Source organism: Schistocerca piceifrons, chromosome 5 (assembly GCF_021461385.2).
Source record: "Schistocerca piceifrons isolate TAMUIC-IGC-003096 chromosome 5, iqSchPice1.1, whole genome shotgun sequence".
In the NCBI taxonomy this organism is placed as follows: domain Eukaryota; kingdom Metazoa; phylum Arthropoda; class Insecta; order Orthoptera; family Acrididae; genus Schistocerca; species Schistocerca piceifrons.
Window position 1 is genome coordinate 271,707,010 of NC_060142.1, and position 18,467 is coordinate 271,725,476.

At 40.6% G+C, this 18,467-nt stretch overlaps 1 protein-coding gene across 1 annotated transcript in view; it reads left to right on the forward strand.

The window, feature by feature from the left end:
• Positions 1-18,467, forward strand: part of LOC124798294 (scm-like with four MBT domains protein 1) — a 194,800-nt gene that overhangs the window by 157,973 nt on the left and 18,360 nt on the right. The window contains exons 11-12 of the mRNA XM_047261622.1: positions 5,761-5,939; positions 6,208-6,420. Coding sequence (XP_047117578.1) covers positions 5,761-5,939; positions 6,208-6,420 — 392 coding nt within the window. The remainder of the gene's footprint in view (positions 1-5,760; positions 5,940-6,207; positions 6,421-18,467) is intronic.

The following is an 18,467-nucleotide window of genomic DNA, read 5'->3' on the forward strand; positions in this document are numbered from 1 at the left end:
CACTACCACTACTGTTTTATTTATGTTGTGATCTTGTTCATTTTCACTCAGTTATACATCTATACTCAGCAAACCACTGTGAGGTGCATGGCAGAGGGTACATCCCACGGTACCAATTATTAGTGTTTCTTCCTGTTCTATTCATGTATGGAGTGCAGGAAGAATGATGGTTTGAATGCCTCTCTGCGTGCAATAATTATTCTAATCTCATCGTCACGATGCCTATGTGAGTAATATGTAGGGTGTTGTAGTGTGGCCCTAGAGTAATCATTTACAGTGGTTTTTTGAAACTTCGTTAATGGACTTTATGTTTATCTTCAACAGTCTTCCAGTTCAGTTCTTTCAGTATCTCTGTGACACTCTCCCACAGATTAAACCAGGACTTAACAACTGGCCGGTTTTGAGCATGAGTACTCGCGTCTGCTCAGGCACGTGCTCGCGAGCAGGTGCAAGGTCGCGGAGTAGGGAGGGAGGGGAAATGCGCGCGCACGTATGAATAGGACCGCAGCGTGCCTATTGAATTCGTGCCGACTGTGTAACGTTAAAAGTACTACGATCAGCTCTAACAGTCACTTCGCTGGTTAAGAATCATGTCAAGTCGCCGTTGTGTAACCCCAACCATGCTTTCGCAGTTCAACCCCCATTGGGAGGAATTGTATCTGTTTACAGAAAAAGATGGTGTTGCAAAATGTTTAGTATGTCACAAGACGCTGAATTATTTTAGGAAATTTAATTTGCAGTGACATTATATGTCGTACCACGCGAAAGGCCATGGAAGTGGAAAATATGATGGACCAGATCGTGCACAGGAAGTTACTAAACTTAAAAGGAAGCTATCCGAAGAAGATGTGGATGACGAAGAAAAATCAACTGAGGCAGCTCTCAGAGTGAGCTACAAAATTGCTTTGTTTTTAGCAAAATCCCTGCGCCCCTTCACTGATGCCGATTTAATGAAAGATGTTTGGTAGTTGCAGCGGAACATTTGTGTCCATCTCAAGTTGAACAGTTTCGGATTGTGCCATTATCTGACATGACCATTATGCGTCGCATACAGGACATGGCAGATGACGTCCAGAGCCAGCTTGCAAATATCTATAAAGATTTTATGGCATATTCTGTAGCTCTGGATGAAAGTGTTGATATTACAGGAACAGCGCAGCTTTCCATATTTATTAGAGGTCTTAATAGAGATCTTCAGGTGAGGAAGGAGCTCCTCGATGTAGTAGCCATGAAGAACAATACAACCGGAGGTGATATTTTAAGTAGTGTTGAAGAAAGTGTTGAAAATATAGGATTGTCGTGGAATTCTTTAGTTTCAGTGTCTACAGACGGTGCACCAGCGATGACAGGGAAAAAATTAGGTTTCGTTGCGCTGTTGAAGGAGAAAATGCAAAAACTGACCGTGCCGAATGAAATAAGGGGCGTTCACTGTGTGATCCACCAGGGAAACTTATGTGCAAAGAGTATCACTCTAAAAAATGTGATGAGTGTTGTTGTTCGTACAAACAATTATATAAGGAAGCATGGGCTACAACTTAGACAATTTAAAATCTTTCTTGAGGATGTAGAAAGCCAGTATGGTAGCCTGCCTTATTACAGCGAGGTCCGCTGGCTTAGTCGTGGCGAATTATTAAATTGAATTTTTGCCTATTAGATGAGATAAATATGTTCATGGAAATAAATAACAAGTGTTCCTGAATTGAAAGAGCCTTCATGGAAATGTGATCTCATGTTCTTAGCAGATTTAACTAGCCACCTGAATGCTTTGAACATTTCACTACAAGGTAAAGATCTGCTAATTACTCATTTCATAGATCGAATACGAGCTTTTAAAATGAAATTGACACTTTGGGTGAGTCAGCTGGAAACAGGAAATCTAGCTCATTTTCCTAAATTATCATCCATGCAAGATGTTCACAAAGACTGTGAATGTTATTCACATAGTTTAGTTGCCCTTAAGGAAGAATTTGATCAACGCTTTCAAGATCTGACAGCACTAGACAGTGATTCTGATCTGTTCTCCTCTCCATATTCAGCGAATATTGAAGAGATTCATCCTGAGCTGCAACTAGAAATTATTGACCTGCAGTGTGACAGAGAATACAGAGACAAATTTCAGAACAAGAAAAACATTTTGGAATTTTACAGACACTTCCCTCAGGATAGATTTCCTCATTTGCACAAACTGGCGGCTACAATAATATCAGTGTTCGGTTCCATATATGTTTGTGAATAACTGTTCTCTGCAATGAAATGTAACAAGACGCGCCTGAGAAATGCATTGTCTGATCGAAATTTAAATTGCACGCTGCGACTACGATGCTCAAGAACAATTACTCCGAACATAGACGCAATTGTAAAGGGCAAAAAGTACAAGATAACAGAGAATCCCACACTTCAGTGACACCTTTTATTGTGTAACAGTTCACAAATTAATACGAATGTAGAGGCATACAGTAAGCTAATAAAATTATGTGGCACATGTACATTCTCCTTTATTTGTTTCATTTGTCACAGTAATAATTTGTGAGTGGTATCCCTGCAGGTGCCCGCGGATTTACATAGACTGGCGGCAGCTGTTGTGTGCCCCACATGACTCTCCCCACTCTCCGCTCTGGTCCGGTAGTGGGGGTAGCGTGCTCGCGCTGCTCCGTGCTCGCGCCTTGCTGCTCACAGCTTGCTCCGCGAGCATGTATGTTGTGAAGCCCTGGATTAAACAAACCTGTGACCATTCGTGCTGCCCTTCTTTGTATACATTCAATATCCGCTATTAGCACTATCTGCTACAAGTCCCACACCCATGAGCAATATTCTAGAACCGGTCACATGAATGATTTATAAGCAATCTCCTTTGTAGATTGATTGCACTTCTCCAGTAGTCCACCAACAAGCTGAAATCTACCAACTGCTGTACCCACGACTGAACCTATGTGATCATTCCATTTCATATCCCTGCAAAGTGTTGTGCCCAGGTATTTGTATGAGTTCCCCAATTCCAAAAGTGACTCATTGATATTATAGTCGTAGGATACTATGTTTTTCATTTTCTGAAGTGCAAAATTTTACATTTCTGAATGTGTAAAGCAAGTTACCAATCTCTGCATCATGTTAAAATCTTATCAAGATCTGACTGCATATTTATGCAGCTTCTCTCAGATAGCACTTCATTATAGGTAACTGCATCACATGCAAAACCTCTTTTTTACTACACTCATGCTCATAAATTAAGTATAATTGCAGAATGCAGTGTCGCACAATGTGGTAGTACACAAAACTGACGCTAATAGCATAAGCACATAGGGAACACACACGACACAGATCTGTAAGTCCACGGTATCGGTGATAAGTTGAGAAAACCGTCATAAAACATATGTGCTACAAAACTCCACTGTTTCCTGCACATGTACCCTGTCGGAGCTCCTGTTGTGTCCTAGGGGTCTGAAGACGTGCAGCGATACGTCGACCGAGAGCATCCCAGACGTGCTGAATGGGGTTTAGGTCTGGAGAACAGGCAGACCACTCCATTCACCTGATACCTTCTGTTTCAAGGTACTCCTCCACAACGGCGGCTCAGTGGGGCCATGCATTATCATCCATCAGGAGGAAGGTGGGACCCACTGCACCCCAGAAAAGGCGGACATACTGGTGCAAAATGACGCCCCGATTCACCTGACCTGTTACAGTTCCTCTGTCAAAGACATGCAGGTGTGTACGTGCACCAGTCATAATCCCACCCCACACCATCAAACCATGACCTCCATACAGGTCCCTTTCAAGGACATTAAGGGGTTGGTACCTAGTTCCTAGTTCACGCCAGATGAAAACCCAGCGAGAATCACTGTTCAGTCTATACCTGGACTCGTCTGTGAACATAATCTGGGACTACTGTTCCAGTGACCATGTACTGTGTTCTTGACACCAGGCTTTATGGGCTCTCCTGTGATCAGGGGTCAGTGGGATGCACCTTGCAGGTTTCCAGGCGAATAAACCATGTCTGTTCAGTCGTCTGTAGACTGTGTGTCTGGAGACAACTGTTCCAGTGGCTGCAGTAAGGTCCCAAGCAAGGCTACCTGCAGTACTCCGTGGCCGTCTGCGGATACTGATGGTGAAATATCGGTCTTCTTGTGGTGTTGTACACTGTGGACATTCCGTACTGTAGCGCCTGGACACGTTTCCTGTCTGCTGGAATCATTGTCATAATCTTGATATCACACTTTGTGGCACACGGAGGTCCCTTGCTACGACCTTCTGTGTTTGACCAGCCTCCTGTCGCCCTAGTATTCTACCCCTCATAACATCATCAATATGTGTTCTTTGAGCCAGTCACCATTAGCATGTCTGAAAACGTCTGCGCACTTACTTGCTGCACCATACTCTGACATGCACCAACACACCTCTGCGTATGTGGACTGCTGCCAGCGCCACCATGCGATGACCGCAGGTCAAATGCACCGCATGATCATACCCCGAGGTGATTTAAACCTGCAAACCACCCACAAGAGCGTTGTTTCACCATGTATCAGCATTATCCTTAATTTATGAGCATGAGTGTATTAATATTGTCTGATAGGTCTTTAATACACAACATGAACAGCAAGGGTCCCGACACACTTCCCTGGGGCACACTCGAAGCTACTTCTACATCTGACAATGACTCTCCATTCAAGATAACATGCTGTGTCCTCCCTACCAGAAAGTCCTCAATCTCTGTCACAAATTTCACTTGATACCCCATATCATGATAATTTTGACAAATAAATGTAGATGTGGTACTGAGTCAAATGCTTTCCAGACATCAAGAAACACTGAATTTACCTGGTTGCCTTGATCCATAGCCTGCAGTATATCATGTGAGAAAATTGCGAGTTGGGTTTCACATGACCAGTGTTTTCGAAATCCGTGCTGATTGGCACTGAGGAGGTCATTCTGTTCAAGACACCTCATTATGTTTGGGCTCAGAATATGTTCTAAAATTCTACAACAAATCGATGTCCGGGATATTGGATTGATCACTTCTACGACTCTTCTTGTAAGCGGGTGTGACCTGTGCCTTTTTCCAAGAAGTGGGCACAGTTTTTTGTTTGAGGGATCTACAATAGATTATAGTTAGAAGAGGGGCTAACTCAGCCACACATTCAGTGTAGAATCTGACAGGTATTCCACTGGGCCATGGAGCTTTGTTGAGTTTTAAAGATTTCAGCTGTTTCTCAACACTAGTGACACTAATACTTATTTCATTCACCTTTTGCGTAGGAGAATTAAACTAGGGCAATTCTCTTGGGTTTTCCTTTGTAAATGACCATTTGAAAATGGCATTAAGCATTTCAGCTGTACCTTTGATACCCTCAGTTTCAGTTCCTTTCTCATTCGCTAACGAACTTTGATGCCACTAACAGCCTTTACATACGACCAGAATTAATTTGGGTTCTGTGAAAGATCACTTGACAGTATTCTGCTACAGTAGTCATTGAAGGAAGGCATCATGCATTGTTCTCTTGTCAGCCAAATGCATTTCACTCAACATCTCATCTGAAGCTTTTAAAAATTTCTGATTCATACAGTTTGTTGTGCAGACCTTGTAGATGTACAATAGGATAGTTAAGGTTTCAGTAGATTCTAGGATTTGCCCACTGAATGTACAGCCTTTATGAACATTGTTTAATGTGCACAGTCCAGTCTAAATATCTACAACAGAAATATGACTCAGCCACTTGTATTTCTTCTGATTAGTGTTGGCATCTTAGCTACTTTTTTTTACAGGTACAAGAATAATACATACCGGGCAAATGTCGCTGTTGTGACATCAGCAGATGAGGTTACAAATTTCTGCAAGAGAGTCTGCCGGCGACTGCAAGTCTGCCCATATTTGTTTGGACCGATAGCTATTGGAGAAAATGTATGCCCTGAGAAATGTAACACTCAGTCTAAAACAAAATTTAGTAAGTAGACACAATCCTTCTTATTCATGTTATTGTGAATAGTTGGAGACATAGAAGTGTGATTCAGGGTGAAACGTTACACCAGACTGCTGTAAATTTTGCATGTACTGTTGGTGAAGGAACACCATTCGTAAAGTGAAGATTTGCTTCTTGTTGACAGTTTTTGTAGTATTTTAATGTAAACACTGTTCAGAACATCTTTCAACAGTGTTTTTATAGCAATATGTTCTTGGAGGATATCTTTGTTTTAGGAAGTTCTCTGTTTCAGCGCACTATTGGGTGCACGGAAAGCGAAAAATTGGACGCCCAAAGGGTGAAGCGAGTATTGTAGTCCCACGGCCTAGGAAGCGTCGTGGACGGGTAGCTGCAAGGATCAATGCAGCGTGGCGTAAACTTACCTCCACTGCCTCCAATTCATCTCAGCTTCTGTCTCATGAATCACTGCAGTCTACAGTCACTAAGACACAGCAGCAAGCTGAAGGTACACAGTTATATTAGCATAAGTGGACATTTTATTTGTAAACTTGATAGTAAATACCATATGGAGTTCTTGAAAAAGTTTACAGTTGTGTGGTTTCTTTGTTTGTCATCTTGTATCCTCCTACAACCACTCAAGTTCGACACCATCCTATACGCTATAGCATAATCAGCATACAATTGCAGTTTCCTGTCCACCAGATCATTTATACATGTAAAGAATAATAGTGGTCATGCCACACTCCTCTGGGGACTCCGGAGGATACCCTCTTCTCTGACAAACGCTTGGTGTCTAGGACAACATACTGGGTTCTATTACTTAAGAAGTATTAGAGCCACTCACATATCTGGGAACCTATTGCTTATGCTCATACCTTCGATAACAGTCTGCAGTGGGGCACCATATCAAATGCTTTCCAGAAATGTTAAGTATGGACTCTGCCTGTTGACCTTCATCCATAGTTTGCAGTATCTCATGTGAGAAAAGGGCAAGCTGAGTTTCACCCGACATTTGTTTTCTAAAAACTTGCTGATTCATGGACATAAGCTTTTCAGTCTCAAGAAAATGTGTTATATTTGAACGTATAATGTATTCAAGGATTCTGAAGAAAACTGATGTTTGGGGTAATGGTCTGTAATTTTGCAGGTCTGTTCTTTTACCCTTATTATGAGGGTAATCCCAAAACTAAGGTCTCCTATTTTTTAATAAGTACATCAAGGTGTTTATTTCTACAATAGTTTACATCAGTTTACAGCTTGAACATTTAGCTGTTTTTTGACACAATCACCATTTCTGTCGATCCATTTTTGTAGACACTGTTGCAGTTTTTGTATGCCCATGTCATACCTGCTCGCCGCCATGCTGTTCAGAAAGTTATGAACCTATTCTTTCACCTCATCATCAGAGCTGAATTGCTTTCTGGCCAAATGTTCTTTTAACCTAGGGAACAGGTGATAGTCACTGGGCGCCACATCAGGACTATTGGGTGGGTGGGTGATTATGCTCCACTGAAATTGTTACAGGAGAGCAATGGTTTACCGAGCGATGTGTGGGCAAGCGTTGTCATGGAGAATGTGTGTGCCCTTACTCAACATTACTCTTCTCCAGTTCTGAATTGCCCGTTTGAATTTTTTCAGAGTCTCATAGTACCTGTCAGCGTTAATTGTGGTCCCAGCAATTCAGCTCCGGTGATGAGGTGAAAGAAGAGGTTCATAGCTTTCTGAACAGCATGGCAGCAAGCTGGTATGACAGGGGTATACAAAAACTGCCACAGCGTCTACAAAAATGCATCGACAGAAATGGTGATTATGTCGAAAAATAGCTAAATTTTTCAAGCTGTAAACTGATGTAAACCATTGTAGAAATAAACAGGTCTATGCACTTATAAAAAAATAGGAGACTTTACTTTTGAGATTACCCTTGTATATACAGGAGTCACCTGCACTTTTCCAATTGCTTGGGACTTGGTACTGGAAGAGAGATTCACAATAAATGCAAGCTAAGTAAGAGGTCAGCACTGTAAATACCCTTTGTAAAACTGAATTGGTATTCCATCTGGACTTGCAACTTAGTTGTTTCCAAATCTTTTAGGTGTTTCTCTATGGCAGGTATGCTTATTACTGTGTCACCCATACAGGAGTCAGTTCATTGGTCAAAAGAAAGCATGTTTATACAATTCTCCTGCTTGAACAATTTCTTAAACTTGAAATTTAAAACTTCAGCTTTCGTTTTGCTACCTTAAGCTGCCACATAAGACTGGTCAACGACTGACTGGATGGAAACCGTAAAACCAGCAACTACTACCTTACTTGCCTTTGTCACAATAACTTGATGGACAACAGTTTACAAGTGTTGAAGAACTCAAGATTACCATTGTCTGTTGGTTCAATTCCAAACTTCTATGCAGAAGGGTTCAAGAACATAATGTAGCATTATGAAAAGTACTTAGAAACTTAATGATGATTTCAAGGGAAAGTAAAGTAGGTTTGTAGGGAACCAAAACTGTCAATGCCTCATACATTTGTCATGGATTGTCTATGCAAAAGATTTAAGAAGCTAGTGCAACATTATGAAAAATACTTAGAAGTGTATGGCAGTGTAATGGAAAAGTGAAGTAGATTTGTAGGGAACCACAATTCTCTATAATTTTTCTTTCCTGTGAATATAAACAAGGGGTAGTCATAAAATTTTAATTATTAGCTAAAAAAATTAAGTTATGTAATTTATTTTTTGTTGTTTTGTTGGTACAAGCCCTAGTTCTCATACACATTGAAATCTTCACTTCACAGTACCGTAGCACAGCAGTAGAGGAGCCAAAATAAAATGATGCAGTCATTAATAAAGTGGAGTATTATATTCTAATTCATTTTCTGTGTTGAAGAAGAATAATGCTACAGCAGCCCATTCTGATTTGGTGGAACCGTGTTACAATAATGCACCATGATATGACACCGTTGTTAGGTGTTGCAGACACTTCCAGTTGGTCAAACAAGTATGAGTGATGAAGAATGAAGTGGCATACCATCTCTCTGAGAAGAGCCATGAACCGTGGGAAAACTGCGCAAAGACTGGTGTATCACAACCAAGGTAATAATGGTGAAAGTCAGCCATGATCTAGTTTTCAACATCTTTCACAATGGAAAAAGGGAAAATTAGTCATGGACCAGCTTTCAACATCTTTCACGAACATTTGGATATGCGGAAGATTGCTGCCTGTTGGGTTCCATGACTCCTCACACCCATTCAAAAGGACCATGAAACCCAGGTAACAGGAGAAATGTTGCAGCTGTGTGAGGCAAATCCAGGTCAGTTCTTTAGCCACATTATCTCCATGGTTGAGTGCTGAGTGTTGAAGTATGACTATGGGAAAAAGCAGCTAATCAAACCATGGAAACATTCAAATTCACTCCCACCTAACAAAATCCACTAACTCAACAATCCGACACAGTGAACTTGAGTATTTTTTGGGACTGCCATTATGTGGTGCCGACAGATTAAGCTCATAAAGAGGCAAATTGACATAGGAACATAGTCCCAAAATCTCTTTATGAAGTTAAAAAAGACAAAAGACTAGAAAGACATTGTTATGAGAAGTATTCAAGGGGATGTTTTTGCTCTGTAACAATGCAGCAGCTCATTTTGCACAGGGCACAGGTACACATGCTGCTCCTTCAGGCTAAACAAATTTTACCTGACACCCATACTCTCCTGACGTGGCAAACAATGACTTCTTGCTATTTTCCAGATGAAGAAGTTATAGTTTGGTAGGCATTTCCAGAATTGGAACCAAGGTCTCTGCTAAGTCATCCGTTGCTAGGAAAAATGTGTCCTATTGAAGGGTGGTTGCGTAAAGAAGAGCTAACACCATCAACAAGTTTCATAGCTCCACTTTGATTTTTTTTTTTTTTTTTTTTTTAAGTTGAGTATTGAAACTTTGTGACTATGCTTCGTTTACAGTATTGCAGTGTTTTTGTTGTTAAGAAGAATGATGCAATGTTTCTTAGGGCATGCAAATGTCCTCCACTGTACAGAAATTATATAGTGTGTGTACAAGTACAGGTTGTGATACAGGAACGACGACGTGTGGAAGTTCAGGTCTGGCCGCGGATCTGGCATGGATAGCTGAAGTGGTTAAGGTGACTAACCCCCAGTGGCGACCGCTGAGGCATTCCATTGGCAGCGCCCAAAAAAATAAAATATAAAAAAACCTTTGTTTGGTAGCGTCGAACGTATTATTGAATTTTGTCAATAATTCATATGTTTCGTAAGTAATTATATCAAACAAAACATGTAGAGATTATATATAAAAACAAAGATGAGGTGACTTACCGAACGAAAGCGCTGGCAGGTCGATAGACACACAAACAAACACAAACATACACACAAAATTCAAGCTTTCGCAACAAACTGTTGCCTCATCAGGAAAGAGGGAAGGAGAGGGGAAGACGAAAGGAAGTGGGTTTTAAGGGAGAGGGTAAGGAGTCATTCCAATCCCGGGAGCGGAAAGACTTACCTTAGGGGGAAAAAAGGACAGGTATACACTCGCACACATGCACATATCCATCCACACATACAGACACAAGCTTGTGTCTGTATGTGTGGATGGATATGTGCATGTGTGCGAGTGTATACCTGTCCTTTTTTCCCCCTAAGGTAAGTCTTTCCGCTCCCGGGATTGGAATGACTCCTTACCCTCTCCCTTAAAACCCACTTCCTTTCGTCTTCCCCTCTCCTTCCCTCTTTCCTGATGAGGCAACAGTTTGTTGCGAAAGCTTGAATTTTGTGTGTATGTTTGTGTTTGTTTGTGTGTCTATCGACCTGCCAGCGCTTTCGTTCGGTAAGTCACCTCATCTTTGTTTTTATATATAATTTTTCCCACGTGGAATGTTTCCTTCTATTATATTGAAAACATGTAGAGAAACAGAAATAAACACGTTTTACAACAGCGCCCTTCTTATGCACACTAAGAGTTTCCCGCATGTCTGCACGATATATAAAACATAATACCAACTCCGAAAATCTCTCTCACACGCACAAATGTACGCTTGCGCACACGCATATCAATAGCACAATTCTTCATTGCTCACAGCGTACGTGCGAACACTTTTACGTGGCAGTTGTAAGTAGGTGGTGGTTTGGTGTATGTGCTTAAGATACTGGTGGAGATCGGGCCTGAAATACCGCGTTAACAACACTGTCAACCTCATCTAACAGTTGTGCTCTAGCCATTACCAAATGATGTATGTGCTCCACTTTGTTTTGAGTGGTGCTTGCTGTTCTGCTACAACATGAGTGCCACTACTAGGAATAATAGAGCATGTATAAATTACTCGAACTTGTAATCAGGATGTTGCGAAGCAAATTTAATCAAATTACCAACATTTAAAACTAAAAGAATTTTACTCACCAAAAGCAGCATCTCCATGACTTTGAGAAGACATCTTCAAAAAATTAGTAGGAACGGTATTGGAAATCCATTCATCGCTCCTTCTTGTTGACAAATAAATCTGTCACTCTTAAATTGAGATCTTCAATTTTACACATGAATGACTTTTTACAGGATAGCAACCCTAAGGCACTCAGTTGTCCTTCTCTCATAGTTTTCCATAGAAACATTTTAATTCTCTTGAGCATTGAATACCACCACTTAGCATTTGATGTCAACTAGGCATCGTGATTAGCAATTTCAAAACTTTAACTGTCTCTTCGAATGTGTCACAAAGTCCTCTAGAATCAGTAAAAGAAGCGATCCTGTGCCAGAAACTGCTCTCAACTCAGGCCTAGCATAGAAGAATTGAAGCTCACCCTTCAAATTTCTTTTTTCCAGAAATGTTTATGTATCTGTAATTTCAAGGAATTTGAAAAATTTGTGCTGTATTTGTCAAACTGATTTACGTCAAATAAGATGGCTGCAATGAGGTATCCAGTGAACTGAAAACGTAATTTGATTTCAGAAAGGATGGCATCGCACATTTCCAAAGCATCTCTTTTTTTTTTTTTAATTCTCATCAAGAGTCCAATGGCTTCTTGGCAGGCATTGTTTCGTCATTTTCGAAACTAATGTCATGAAGGATGGAGTCAATGTCATCTCTGAGGCTTTGCATTACCTCTTCAAAGCTCTGGATGTCCTGTTTTGCTTTGGTCGTTTCATTTATCTTCTTCTGAAGTTGATTAAAAAGTTCTTCTGCATGAGGAATTATCTTATAGAAAAATGTTAGCCAGAAAATGAATTCATTATGTTCCAGTCTTTGTTTGTATGGACCAGCTTTTTCAATAGTAGAAGATAATTTCATACTCTCGCTTGTTTCAATGACTTCCATAACAGTTATAAGATCTTCCCTGTTTTCAAAAACATCTTTTACTACTCTCGAGTGGTAATGCCATCTCTTGACACACACAAAGGGGCAAGCATTTTTGAATAACGCCATGCAGCACTTTTGATCTCTGTGGTGAGTTAGAAAAGAAAGAAGTAATTCCTGAAAGATGCGATTAACAGAGGTTGCCGTAGACATAATAAGTTTTAACTGATTCGCATAACAATAGATGTAGTTTGTATTTGGGTATTTGTGTTTAATTAATTCCTGAACCCCATTCGACTTGCCACTCATAATGTTTGCACCATTGTAACTCTGAGCTATTAGTTTTGCTCAGTCATTGCCAATTAATGGTTGAATTTCTTTCAGAATACTCTCAGCTATAGTATGAGTATTCTGACTTTCTTGATTAATGAAGTTCAAAAATCTTTCAACAGGTTTTCCCTCAACAAGATAATGCAACACGCAACATAATAACATAATCAGCATGTTTTATTTCCTTATGAACTTCATCATGGTACACTTCCAGCATGCATTGAAGTAGTTGGTTCTGATCAGTCTTAGAAATGCCGTTGAATACTGATGCTTGACTGAGATGAACTTTAAGATCTTTCACCAGCTCTGCACTGAATTGAATTAGCTCACGAAAACCGCCTTATTTGGAGAGGCATCATATATATATATTTTATATATAATAGAGGGAAACATTCCACGTGGGAAAAAAATATCTAAAAACAAAGATGATGTAACTTACCAAACGAAAGCGTTGGTATGTTGATAGAGACACTAACAAACACAAACACACACACAAAATTCAAGCTTTCGCAACCCACGGTTGCTTCATCAGGAAAGAGGGAAGGAGAGGGAAAGACGAAAGGATATGGGTTTAAGGGAGAGGGTAAGGAGTCATTCCAATCCCGGGAGCGGAAAGACTTACCTTAGGTAGAAAAAGGGACAGGTATACACTCGTGTGTGTGCGCGCGCGCGCGCGCGCGCACACACACACACACACACACACACACACACACACACACACATATTCATCCGCAAATCTACAGACACAAGCAGACATTGTAAGACTAGATTACAAGAAGTTTGCGCTGTGATGTATTCTAACATGATTCCTAGATGTCAGATCTTGCTTCAATAGGTTCTGCAGTTTACTGCTCTCTGGCAGAAGGAATGTAAAGCTCTGAGTCAGAACAGCTGTGGCTCCATCCCCGCCATAAGAAGCGTGTAGAAACCAACGGCCGAGCCTTCCATACAGGGCTTATGAGCACAGACAGTGCCAATCTGCAGTTGGCTCCAAGCTTCAGAAAACTACCAAGAGAGTGCGCGCAGCGAAACGCACCTCTTCAAATCAGAAAATACATTCTCCGAAACAATATTTGATGCGCAATTTGCACAGATTTCTCTTTCTTTCTTTTTCATACAGATGGTGCAACGACACAGTGGCACTACCTCAGAAGCCGTCCCTGGTACTCACATAAAATGGGAAATCCCAGTTCAAGTATTGACCTAGCACAAATTTTCATTGTCGTCATTCTCTTATACAGCTGATGGTTGTTCATATTCGCAATTGCGAATACATTTCATGCACTCTTCATATGTCTGTGTGTGGAAGGGGCGCGGGGTTTGACCAGAAAGCCCCAAATTTTTGTATACACACTGTACATTAATCACAAATCAGTTAAACAGGTGGGTCCTTCATAATCACATTTGTATTTTCTATCCGCTATAAGTTTTTCACTTTCCAGCTCATGAGAAGAATCATAATCTTTACATCAGTGTTTGTACACTCATCTAGTGCCCTGTCATTATTCAAGAGGCCTTCAAGTTCTAAATTTGACAAGCAATGTAGAAGAGTCACATTATCAGAATTTCAAGTTTTATACATTTTGCATATATATGAATGCATGTAATAGGCATCTGTGGCATTGAGAGACAACTGAAAGAGTCAAAAACAGAGAAGTGTCAAAGTCTGGATGGAATCACAGTTCAGTTTTGCAGAGTGTACTCTTTGGCATTGGCCCCTTGTTTAGCTTACATTTATAGTAAATCTCTCTCCCAGTGCAAAGTACGAAGTGACTGGGAAAAAGTGCAATTTACTTCTATATAGAATAAGGGTAATAGAACATACCTGTAATATTACAGTGTTATATCTTTAATATCGGTTTGTTGCAGAATTCTTGAGCTTATTCAAAGTTTGAATACAATAAACTTCCTCAAGACAGAAAACCTTCTGTCCACAAATCAGCACTGATTTAGAGAGCATTACTCATGCAAAACTGCACTTGCACTCTTCTCACATGATATCGTGCAAACCATGCCTGGAGGACAACATGGAGATTCTGTATTCCAGAATTTCCAGAAATTGTTTGACACAATGCCACATTGCAGACTGTTAATGAAGGTCCAAACATACAACATAGGTTCTCAGGTTTAAGTACATTCTCTCGGGCAGTGAGTATTCATTAAAGACAAAAGTATAATCAGGACTTCCCTGTGGAAGTGTAATAGGACCATTCTTGTTTACTAACTAGCGACCCATCCAGGCTTTGTACAGGTAGTGCTATGTATCTGTGACCAGTCAACTTGTCCGGTATAGCAATAATTTTATTTTTTATTGGTCAGCATTAAGATTTATGTTTAAAATTCAGAGAACAGTATTATGTAGCTAAATACCATCACCTCCATACAACTTACCACAACCCACCTAACAATGTGAGCAGGGCATCAAAGTTGCCACACTGCTGCGGCTGCCCATTTGTCGGCAGAGTGGACGCCAGTCCATTTTGTGTCCAAACTGGCTATGAGAGCCAGCCACTGGCTGGCAGTCATCATCCTGCCCTGCTTCCGATGCTTCAGGTGGTGTAGTAGCTCGCAGCTCCCACCATTGTCATGAGATGTCACTCCAAACACCAATTAAATATGGGACAGATAAAATTCATGTCCTCTGAAAATTTAGCAATGCAGTGCAAGTATCAATATCCCTATAGTAGTTCCTGAGATAAGTGTTCATGTAAGATGGATTAAAGGCAATGGGGACTTTAATTCATAATAAGTATGGAAGGAGAATATATGTGTTGATATATAGATTCTGGGAATAATAATTTCGTATGGCCCAGTGGCATGCTGGAAGTCTTTCAATTGGATGTTACTTTGGTGACTTGTGTGTCCTAACATACCCCAATTATCCAATTGAGGAAGGCAACCTACAGTCTAGTGTAGAATCTGAACCTTGTTTCATTTATGTTGAATCTCCGCCTTCTGGCAAAAGGATTGAAGGGGAAGGAAGAGAGATGAAGGAAAAGTAATGGCGAGGTTTAGAAAATGGGGAGAGTTACAGAAAAGTCGCCTGACCTGGGGTTCTGGGTGACACTCTAACTCTCCCCATTTCCCAAACCTCACCAGTCATATCCCTTCATCCCTCTTCCTTCCCTTTCACCATTCGCCAGAAGTAGTAGCCGCTTGATCCTTAATCTTGCACACTTCCTTAAACTTTATGTGTGTCTTCTCCTGCCACTTTTTGATGAGTATATTTTTTGTCTATTCAGTTAGTCAGTTGGAATTGATAGATGAAGATGATCGGACAGATAGGATGAGCAGCAGTTTTGGAATGTTTGCTGATGATGCTGTAATGTACAGGAAAGTGTTGTTGAGGGACTGAAGGAGAATGTAAGATGAATTAGACAGAACTTCTGTTTCGGTGATGAATGGCAGCTTGCTCAGAATGTAAATAAACAATCCTGTAATGTTCAAATACAGTGTTAGTGGTGTGCTGCTTGATAGTCACATCGGTTAAATAACTAGGTGTAGTGTTGCAAAGGGACGTTCAATGGAATGAGCATGCAATATCAGTAGTAGTGAAAAGAAATGGTTTACTTTGGCTTATTGAGAGAATTGTAGGATAATTTAGCTTACCTGTAAAGGTGAGTGCATGTGGAACACTTGTGTGACCCATTCTTGAGTACTGCTCGAGAATTTGGGACACTAAACACTTGAGCAATTTAGAGGCATGCTGCTAGATTTCTTACTGGTAGCTTTGGTCAACAAATAAGGGGTAAGGAAATGATACATGAGCTGAAATGGGAATCTGTGGAAGAAAGATGGCATTCTTTTCATGAAACACTATTGAAAAAGTTTAGAGAACTGGCATTTGTGATTGTACCACCGCATACATACATCTCGCATAAGAACTGAAAAGACTAGATGAGAGAAATTATTTCTCTTACTGAGTCATGTAGACAGTCTTGTTTCCCTTGTTCAGTTTGTGCGTGGAACATGAAACGGAGTGACTAATACTGGTACAAGGTAACCCCCACCATGCACTATATGGTAGCTTGCAGAGTATGTCTGTAGGTGTAGAAAGAACAAGAAATAACAGTTACTAACATGGCAGCTGACAGAACAAAACACCCTCAACAATACTTCCAGTACACACATAATTCATGCAATTCTGATGCAGTTTGTGAGATTTTTGCACACACATTGAACACAAATATTGAATGAAGAACATCTGCTAACTATTAACCAAGATCAGAGATATTCTGACAATATAAGCCACTATTCTCACAACCCATAAACATAAAACACCCTTTTAGTGACAACTAAATTCAAAATAAAGTATGTATACTGTGTGTCTTTAGAGTACAAGGTTTAAATGTGGTCACTGTATCTACTATGTCTGGAAGCCCTAATATATTAATCTTAGCATGGCATATCTAAGACCTTTTTAACTTAATATATTTGCATGGCAGGAACTCAAACCCAGACCCTAGCACTTCACAGTCCATGCTCTTACCAACTGAGCTTAGTTTGACGTCAATTGTAACATAGCTATAATTGTGGTATCTTGCTTTGATGTGGAATGTCTTGTTTGATTTATGAATACAAGACTTTTCTCAACTATGCAAACAAGACTTATACATAAACGAAAATAACCAACTTTTGAGTATATAATGTAACTGGGCAAGTAGAAAATCTACTCACAAAGCGGGCACGCGTGTGTGCGTGCACGTGCGGGGAGGGGGGGGGGAGTTGTGCACATGCACGATCGTGTGGGTGCCAGTGCCTTTGCATCTGTGCATATTTTGCTTTTGCTGCCCTTGTAAAAAAGGGATATTTTCTGTATGCATTTTAACAAAATTTCACAAAATTGCTAAAATATTCATAATTTCTTTGGACAGTCATAATGGATACACTTCCTTGGCCTCAGCTGATGTAATCTGTCCTGTCCTGTATAGTCTGGGCTATGAAATACAACCTCTGCATAAAATATCTATTGTTCTTACTATGCACTATTGTACAGTGATAAGACATTGGACTTGTTTTTGGGAGGATGGTGCTTCAATGCTCCTAATAATTAGTGCAATATTTATTTTGGAGTCAGTAGAACACAATTCCAGTAGCAGATAGCATAGTGGGACCTACTTGTAGAGATCGCTAGTTGAATCATCCTTCCTCTGCTTCATGAAACACTTGATAATAATTAGAGCACTTGCATTCAGCATTCAACTCTTCAGTGTGGGGTAATCATGTGGAGAAAGCTTAGGTATGTCTGGCCCATGATCCTAAACACTGCTGCCAAAACAGTGTGTACCATTTCATTTGATGTGGACAATGTGCAAATATGCATCACTGTGGAGCATAAGCATATCCAGCTCAATTTACTTCCATAGCAATCAACCATGGATGTCAACAAATACTTCTGTCTTGAATTTGTCAGTCATAATTAATGACCACAATGTTTCGGATGTAGGTTAAATATTGTAAGGAAAGTTCTGGCAGAATGTCAATAATTTAGGAGTAAAGGAAACCAGTCACCAAACAAACAGCACAGGTGTTGAATTGTCAGTTGGGGGGAGTGGAGGGGGGTAATGATTAAAGTGTCAGGTGAGATGGGAATTGGGATGGGGTGGAGCAGGAAGTGGGGGGAGAGGGCGTGGTAGCTAGCTAGTGGTGGGAGGTGTGTGTGCAGAACAGGGATGCAAAGGGAGGGGGGGGGGGGGGGGGGTCACTATGCACATGCACTGGAGCCAGTGAGTTTGTGAGGCACACAGTGATGATGGTGTTGAGACATCGATTGGGGGATGGGGTGATAGAACAGAGGAGGTGGAGGTTGTTGGGCAGAGGGTGTGGATCCTGTGGACTAGTAGACATCGAGACCAGGAGCATTAAGGGAGTGAAGGATATGTTACAAGGATAACTCCTATCTGTGCATTTCAGAAAAACTGA